The 8,490-nt window shown below is 53.0% G+C and overlaps 2 protein-coding genes across 3 annotated transcripts in view; both read left to right on the top strand.

Annotated features, from left to right (window-relative positions):
* The first annotated feature begins 359 nt into the window (after nt 1-359).
* Nucleotides 360-3,138, top strand: LOC121166260 (fibronectin type III domain-containing protein 4). 2 transcript variants are annotated; one of them, XM_040995366.1, is made up of 7 exons: nt 360-458; nt 672-815; nt 935-1,050; nt 1,253-1,457; nt 1,918-2,007; nt 2,324-2,448; nt 2,620-3,138. In XM_040995366.1, the coding sequence occupies exons 2-7, from the start codon at nt 731-733 to the stop codon at nt 2,653-2,655; spliced, it is 657 nt and encodes a 218-aa protein (XP_040851300.1). In that variant the 5' UTR covers nt 360-458; nt 672-730; the 3' UTR covers nt 2,656-3,138. The 2 variants fall into 2 exon arrangements, with proteins under 2 accessions (XP_040851300.1, XP_040851299.1); XM_040995365.1 differs by having other exon boundaries at nt 2,324-3,138.
* A 1,610-nt stretch (nt 3,139-4,748) lies between these two features.
* Nucleotides 4,749-8,490, top strand: part of LOC121166275 (intraflagellar transport protein 172 homolog) — a 36,942-nt gene continuing 33,200 nt past the window's right edge. The window contains exon 1 of the mRNA XM_040995398.1: nt 4,749-4,889. Coding sequence (XP_040851332.1) covers nt 4,851-4,889 — 39 coding nt within the window. The 5' untranslated portion in view covers nt 4,749-4,850. The remainder of the gene's footprint in view (nt 4,890-8,490) is intronic.

Here is an 8,490-nt window from a genome sequence, read left to right as displayed (position 1 = left end):
GGGGCGGGGGATGACGGCGGCGAGAGCCCCAGCGGGGCGGGGCGGGCCCGAGCGTCCCGGCCGGGCTGCGGCGGAGCGAGCCGGGCCAGCTCTGCAGAAGGCGGCGGCTGGCTCGCCTGGACGGTCACATCCCGCTGCAGGGGCCGACGGGGGCAGCCGCACAGCCTGGCGCCCGGGGTCCCAAGACACTCCGGCAACGCCCCTCCCGACCCCCGCTCTCGGGGGGCCAGGCTGCGCCGCTAGTCCAAGCTCCGGGTTGGTGAAGGGGGCAGCTCCGCAGCCCCGCGCCGGTGCCTGCGCTGCCTCTGCCCCCTGCCCGCCACTCGGTCCCGCGCTTGCCCGCCTTGCCGGGCCCGCGCCGGGATGGGGTAGGGGGCAGCGCCAGAGTGGAGCGATGGGCCGCCCTCTAGGCACCGAGCAGCCCCCCGAGGCCTGACCCACCGCGAGGACCCGAGCAGGTGGGTGTGGGCAGGGAGGACCGCCTGCCGGGTGGGCTCCAGGCTGATGCGGGGGCGAGGAAGGAGCGGAGTGGAGAGGGGGAATCCAGGGCGCGGGAAAACGAGAGGTGGTGGGCCGCTGGGGACTTCCTCACCGCCACGGGACGGCAGCTGCCCACCGTGCGCGTGTATTCCGGACAGCCCCTGATCCTCACACAACTCCGACCCCCGCAGGACCCCGCCTGGATGTCAAGCAGATACCCCCGTGCCCCGCAGCGGACGCGGCGGGGACAATGGCTTCGCTGATGCCCCTCTCCCCATACCTAAGCCCCACGGTCCTTTTGCTGGTCAGCTGTGACCTGGGCTTTGTGAGAGCCGGTAAGTAGAGACGAGAGGTGGGATGGTCGGGGAGGGGGGCGCGGCCAAGCAGAACTGGACTGTCCGGGCGGGGGGGGGGGGAACCTGTTAACCTGGGCACACCCTGGCACCCCCTCCAGACCGGCCCCCCTCTCCTGTCAATGTGACCGTCACTCACCTCAGAGCCAACTCAGCCACTGTGTCCTGGGACGTCCCAGAAGGCAACATCGTCATTGGCTATTCCATTTCCCAGCAAGTATGAATCACCCCTCTGGGACCCCAACATGTGTCCTTGGTCCCTGGCTTTCTGAACATGATTTCTGTTACTTCCCACCCCTCCCCCACCAAACTCTCCTTCCTCCCATGGGTGGGGAGCCTGGGAACTGCCCTTTGGGTGTTCTAGAGTTTGGGCTCCAGCTCTTGTGGGCTGGGATGAGGCTGTCTTCATCTCTCTGCAGCGGCAGAATGGCCCCGGGCAGCGTGTGATCAGAGAGGTGAACACCACCACGCGCGCCTGTGCCCTCTGGGGCCTGGCTGAGGACAGCGACTACACCGTGCAAGTCAGGAGCATCGGCCTTCGAGGAGAGAGCCCTCCAGGGCCCCGGGTGCACTTCCGAACCCTCAAGGGCTCTGACCGGCTGCCCTCAAACAACTCCAGCCCAGGTGAGGAGGAGTGGAGCTATTTAGAGCTCTGGCTTTGATGGGGCTCCATCACCTCATACTTGATTCCCCTAGACAAGCAACAGATTAGCCTGGTGAATAGCAGGATGATTTCATTTATTGCGCTGGCAGGAAAGGAAGGAAAAGGGGGTGGCATGGGGACTGGGGATAGCCAGGCTGGTAAGAAATTGTTTGAGAGAAGCACTTCTCAGCTGCTTATTATCCAACCCTATTTTACATGCCTGAGCCAACACCTGACCCGCAGCTCTCCTGACTTCATGTTTCCAGCCACCTGTCCTCCCCAGTGGCTCGCTCCCAAAGATGAGCTGCCCCTGCAGTAATGTCAGAGGCAATAACAGATGGGTCTAAGTTGGTCTTTTCCCCTAGCTCCTCCATCCTGCTGGTGACATAGCTCTGAAGCTGGCTCAGTCAGTCATCTGGAGTGTGTCTCTGCCTTTCTCAGGTGATATCACGGTGGAGGGGCTAGATGGAGAGCGACCCCTGCAGACGGGCGAAGTGGTCATCATTGTGGTGGTATTGCTCATGTGGGCTGGTGAGTAAACAACTGGGGATGGGGAGGGACAGGGTGGGAATGAAAGAGCAAAACTCAGGCAAGGTAGGAGGCATCAAAGGAAATGAAAGGGATAGGAGAGAGGAGCTCCTTATCGGAGTTATCGGAGGGCGGTGATCAGGAGAAGCTGGACGAGAATGAGAGGCAGCTGCTGCTAGCCATGAGTGCGTGGACGCCATGACTTCAAAGCATTTCCTCCTTGCATCTTCTATAAGCTGTTCATGGGCACCTCACTACTTGGCTGGGCCATGAGTGAGGAGGTCATGATCGAGGCTCAGAGCGTGTCGTTGTGTTTCAGCGGTGATCGGGCTGTTCTGCCGTCAGTATGACATCATCAAGGACAACGACTCCAACAACAACCCCAAGGACAAGGGGAAGGGGCCAGAACACAGTCCTCAGGGAAGGCCAGTGGGAACAAGACAGGTGATGTGGGGGCCGATGAGGGTGGAAAAGGTGGTTTTATCCCAGAGGAGCAGCCAGGGAAAGAGGGATAGGAAAAGCAGAACAGAAAGTCAGGGAAGGAGGAGTCTGCAGAGAATTGGGAGGGCTCATGACCTTCATGAAATTAGACACTCAGGCCATTTTCTTTCACAGAAAAAGTCGCCATCCATCAACACCATAGACGTCTGAATGGAGCAGCAAAACTGGAAGATGGCTGTGCTAACGGCCTGGGGCTGGGAGCAGTCCAAGTTGGGATGTTTCCAGGGGGGTGATGACACTCCCACAATCTCAGGCTGGTATCCACTCTCCTGGCACTGTCAGCAGGTCCAGAATGTGGATCTGTTGGAATAATCTGCACCCCTGGACCTGGAGCGTGGCTATTCGTTGGGATGTCTCCTCCCATCCCCTCTGCCCGCTCGTTCAACACTGTCCCATTAGGTCCCCACTAGAGGGCCCCGTTTCACCTGCATCAGGACTCTCCGCATACCCAGCTGCTCTCACATCTTGTCTCTGGGCCTCGAGGCAGGGCTGTGGCAATGGAGACTCCTCCTCTCCCAGCAAGCGGACAGCAACACCCGGGGCCTAGAGGTAGAGGCTGCGCTGCAGTACTCCAATGTCTTCCATGGCGCCTCAGGTGCTCCCCCTCTCACCTGGCAGCCTCTGCAGCTACTGGTGAGCTCACCTCCTTGGACATTTTTCCAATAAAGGTTCTTGGACAAACTGGAACTGTCTGGTCAACCATACCACACGCCAAAGACAGGGTCCCACCTTGTGTCTCTGCTGACTTTCCAAGGGCTCCTTGAACCAATTGCAGCTTGACAGAGGCACACTGTTGTAAGGTCCCCCTTGGACCAGTGGAAACCAAGTCATGTCACCAGAGGGGGCCGACAACTTTTCCATCTTCATTGCCCACATTGGCAGCCCAGCTCCTCACCATGATGTTTTCAGACTCCTTGGGGAACATTGGGCTAACAGTCCCAACAGGACTGAGCATTGGGGACTAATGAAACTATGCAAATGGATCCCTCCACACCACACACTCCTGTTCTATGCGTCCCTATGACTGCATGTCCTGCCTTCGTTCTCCCTGGCATCTTGGTTCAGTCAGTCAAAGTTAGTAATAATTGTTTGGCATACAGGCGTTTGTATCCATGCTCAGTTACCACATAGAGAGGAGGATTCTGGAAATAAAACAAGGGATTGTGTATCCCCTAAACAGAGCACTGTAATTTGAGCTCTGTGGAGAAGGGGGAGGAGGGTTGTTTCCTATGCTTTCTTTACTTCCAAAGGGTATGGCTTTGGAAAGGAATGCCTGCTGACATTTTCAGCCATGATGGGGGAAGGACACAGACTCTAAAAGGGGCGCACATGAGATGTGATCCGGAGGGTGACAAGTCATATTCCAGGAAGACTATGGAGGACACTTGTTGTGCATTTTAAATGGTACTGCTCTGCTACAAGGAGTGAGGACAGAAATTCTCAAGGGACCCCAATGCAAACAAAGATCAAGAAGTCAGCTAGCCACACATCCGACCCTGGGTGACCTGAGGGGAGCCAAGCTCCGGTCGGCCCTGCAGCCTAATCCAAACAGCTGGCTAATCCGGAGGTAAGGCACCTTCCCTGCCAGGGCAAGGGGTTCCATGACACTTCTATCTCAAATTCTGGAAGCACCGTCAATTCCTGGGATAAGGGTGTTACCAATAATATACAGAGCACACGAGGGTGATACAAGCTAGGAGTGGCGAAGGAATGTCATTGATATGAAAATCCATCGGCGTGGGTTGAATCCCAGTCCCATCCAAGCCTGACTGTGTTCATTTGGGCAAGCAACTCTCCTCTGATCTAGAATCTCCTGTTCCGCAAAATGTGGCTAATAACCATGCTCTCCCCTTCAAAAGGTGGACAGCGTTTGGCACAAATAGCCCCGAGATCCTGTACAAGTTGGGTTCAATTTTGTCAACGGCAATAGGGCCATCCCAGCAGCCGCGTAGCCTCCCCGGGAGTTGGCAGGCTTCAAAGACAATGCCCTCAGGCTCGTCTACGTGCACCAAGGAGCGGTGAAGACGGCAGCTACAGGACGCCGAGTTGGCCGAAGGCTTTGGGCGGGGCTCGCTCGTGAGTCGGCAGGCCGCGACGCCATTGGTCGGGAGAAGATTCCGTCAGCTCTCCCGAGGGCCCGCCTCTCCCGCGGTGCGCCCAACCCCCCGCTAGCTCTCACTGCGCTTGCGCACGCCCGGTTCTCTTACGTGCTGACCTTGCGACATGTGTGGCGCTCGGGTCGCGCGTCAGCGTCCACGGCTGTCGCTGCGGCTGCGTGACGGGTTGTCCAGGTAACCGCCGGGAGTTGTCGCTGCCCTGTAGCCTCTGAGAGACGGGTGTGCGTCATGCAGCTGAAGCACCTGAGGACCCTGCTGAGCCCTCAGGTGAGGAGTTGGCGTGTCTGACTTCCCGCCCCCGCCCGCCTTGCGTGGCTCGAGCTGAAAAGTTGAATCCTGTGTAGCGCCTGCTAGGTGACAGGAGGCAAAGTTTGCAGCGGTGACGGGACCCTGCCCCGCCGAACTGATGCTGAGGAGGCTAGACGGACCACCGGCTGCTGTAGCCTTGGTTACATTCCATAAATAGCAATAGTCGGAGGGGCCCTGGGCTGAAACCTTTCGTTTGGAGGGTTAAGATGGAGAAGCCTCAGAGTCACAAGAGGCTGGGCCCCAGGGGAGGGTGGGTTTGCGGGGAGCGAGCAGACCAGAATCCACATCCTAGTCCAGCCAATCATGGAGCCCAGTGACCTGCTTATCTCGGGACTTCAGCCCCTGTCACACGCAAGTTCTCGAGCTGAGTGCCCCCCTTTGCCTAATGAGAGCAATGATAACAGCAACTTAAAGACTGTGAAATAGGAAAACACAAGAGCGTTGTCAAAGCTGAAAGGACCGTATAATACAAAGGCAGTAAGAATATCCTCCCTGACTGAAAGTTTGGTACACATCAGAACAGCACGATTACCGGGTGAGACAGTGATTGACAGAGTCAGAGATACCTGCGTTATGTTCTGGTGCTGTCCCTTGTGTCATGGAAGTTTGAAACCAAGTAAGTGGCTCAACGTTCGGGTGTCTCGGTTCCCTGCCCGTAGTGTCTACATCAGGTTCATGGACTAAGTAGAATAGGGCATATCAAGCAGTTATCGAAGCACCTTGTCTGCAGGGAGTGCTTGCTCAAGGTTAGCTATTGTTATGCTGTCCCCTACCTTGCAGCATTCTCCTGACAGTCCTGTGAGGTGTAGGGCGTAAGGGAAAGGAAAATTAACTGTGGGAATCAAGACTGCTCAACAGAAGTGGCATTGAACACCCTGGGAGACAGCAGGTGATGGATGGGTACTTGGGTGTACTTGGGTCCCTGCCACCCGTGTGGGAGGCCTGGGGAGACCTGGATGAAGTGCCAGGGTTTGAGCTTTGATCTGGCTGAGCCCTAGCTTGTGGTGATTGTCCCAGTAACAGAAGATCTTTACTTATCTCTGTCACTGCGTTTTGAATAAAAATGCTTTTCTAAGTTTGTGGAAATGGAATTAGAAGAAGCTTCTTTAAGTGTGGTGCTCAGATAATAGAAGGAAATGAGAATGACAGAGAATTGAACGATTGCTCAGAAAGCTGCCCTCTGAATGTATAATTTGAAAATCCCTTTTCCCTAATGGAAAAATTGGAAAAAGAATTCTTCCTCAGTCTCTCCAAATGAGATGATGCCATGACGCAAGCATGGCACAGTGCCCAGGCTTGGCATGGCTGTGAAGCAGGGTGATCCACAAAGGTTGGTGAGCCACCCTCTGCCCTCCCAGTCTCAGGTAATGAAGAGTTGGAGGAGAATAGTGGTAATGGTGTGGCTATTTCCTGGCTCTGGTTTGAATATTTTGGTGTCAAAGAGTCCTTTAACTTCTGATTTTGGAAATAGATGAGTCAAGAGTGAAAGGTGTTATAAGCCAGAGTTCTAGAGGGAGAGGAATTAACAACCAATGGAACAGAAGCTAGTAAGTTGTGTTTTTGTTTTGTTTTGTTTTGTTTTTTTTGTATTTCATGCAGCCAAGCCATTAGTGACAGAAACAGAGAAAGTTTAGAAGAGTGGATGATAAAAAGGACAAACAGAATAAGAATTGCCCACCAGAAAATGATCACTTTCTTTAAAAATTTATTTTATTTGTTTGAAAGGCAGAGTCAGAGAAGGAAGTAGAGAAACAGAAATCTTTCATCCATTTGTTCACTCCCCAACAGCCCAGGCAGACCCAGACAAAAGACAGGACCCAGGACCCAACAGCTTCTTCTAGGTCTCCCATATAGTTGCAGGGGCTAAAGGACTTGGACCATCCTCCACTGCTTTCCCAGGTACATTAGCAAGGAGCTGGATCAGGAGCAGAGCAGCCAGTACTGAAGCTGGCACCCATATGGGATATCTGTGTTGCAGTTAGTGGCTTTATCTGAAACACCAAAGCATCCGCCCCAAGATGATCACTTCTAAGATGATTTCTGTGAAGTGGATAGTGCAGAAGTAGCATTTTTCATTTTAAGTCTCAACTCTAATTATATACCCATTTTAGACCTTATGCTGTTTCTTTCTCATGGTCAATTTAGCCCAGAATTTCTTAGCCTCACTTCAGAAGTTTTTCCTGAACAGACCCAGACTGTTTTCCCTGCTTAACCTCCTCTAATAAAAAAATTAATTATTAGTTTCTTTGGAAGGTACAGTTACAGAGGAAAGTAGAGAGAGATCCTCCATCTATTGCTACATTCCCCAGTTGGCCACAGTAGCCAGCAGGGGTGGGGCCTGCCTGAAGTCAGGAGCATGGAACTACATCCCAGTCTCACAAGGGGGTGACAAGGACTCGAAGTTTTTGGACCATCTGCTGCTGCCTTCTCAGGTTTACTAACAGGGGGCTGGATGGGAAGTAGAGCAGTTGGAACTTGAGCCAGCACTCAATGGGATGCTGGTATCAAAGGCCGTGGCTTAACCAGCTGTGCCACAACACTGGTCTGGTCAATTCTTTTTACAAGGCAGTCTCAGTTAGACTTACTCTTTCTTAACAAGAACTTGCCTTTGCTTATGTTATTCACTACACCTCAAATAATTTCCCTCTCAACTGTATCCATTCATCAAAGTATAATTTACAGTCATTGAAGTCTAAAATTAGGGACCATTGCTGTGGCATGGCACATAAAACTGCCTCCCACAGTGCCAGCATCCTGTATGAGTGCTGGTTCATATCCTGGCTGCTCCACTTCTTTTTTTTTTTTTTTATAATTTATTTTTTGTTTTACATTTGGCTGCTCTACTTCTAACCCAGTTCCCTGCTTTTGGCCTAGGAAAGCAGCAGAAGATGGCTTAAGTCCTTGGGCTCTCGCACTCATGCAGGAAACCCAGAAAGAAGCTCCTGGCTCCTGGCTTCAGATCAACTCAGCTTCAGCCATTGCAGCCATTTGAGGAGTGAACCAGTAGATGGAAGATCTTCTGTCTCTCCTCTTCTCTCTGTAATATCTGCCTTTCAAGTAGAAATAAATATATCAGGCCCAGTGTGGTGGCCTAGCAGCTAAAGTCCTCTCCTTGAGCATGCCAGGATCCCGTATGGGTACCAGTTCTGATCCTGGCAGCCCGGCTTCCTATCTAGCTCCCTGCCTGGGAAAGTAGTTGAGGATGGCCCAAAGTCTTGGGACCCTGCACCCGCGTGGGAAACCCCCAGGGGGCTCCATTTTCCAGATCAGCTCAGCACCAGCTGTTGCGGCCGGTTGGGGAGTGAACTATCGGACGGAAGGTCTTCCTCTCTGTCTCTCCTTTTCTCTATATATATCTGACTTTGCAATAAAAATAAATAAATCATTTTTTAAAAAAACATAAATCATAGAACGATTTTAAAAGGCTTTTAAAAATTATAATAATCTTGGGCGTCTCTAAACGTTATAAGTACTATTTTTAACAGGACTTCTCATATTTGCACGAATGTATAGATCCTAAGGCAGAGTTTAAGTTGTGTTCTTCATCTCTCGCCATATC

This window comes from Ochotona curzoniae, unplaced genomic scaffold (assembly GCF_017591425.1).
Source record: "Ochotona curzoniae isolate NIBS_2020 unplaced genomic scaffold, NIBS_Ocur_1.0 patch106, whole genome shotgun sequence".
Taxonomy (NCBI): domain Eukaryota; kingdom Metazoa; phylum Chordata; class Mammalia; order Lagomorpha; family Ochotonidae; genus Ochotona; species Ochotona curzoniae.
Note: the sequence above shows the minus strand (reverse complement) of the source record. Positions and strands in the feature narration are given on the sequence as shown.

Coding starts and splice junctions, on each gene's coding strand:
- LOC121166260 (XM_040995365.1), top strand. CDS start 731: ATGGCTTCGCTGATGCCCCTCTCCCCATACCTAAGCCCCACGGTCCTT. Junction 816..934: donor CCTGGGCTTTGTGAGAGCCG/GTAAGTAGAGAC, acceptor CACCCCCTCCAG/ACCGGCCCCCCTCTCCTGTC. Junction 1,458..1,917: donor CTCAAACAACTCCAGCCCAG/GTGAGGAGGAGT, acceptor TGCCTTTCTCAG/GTGATATCACGGTGGAGGGG.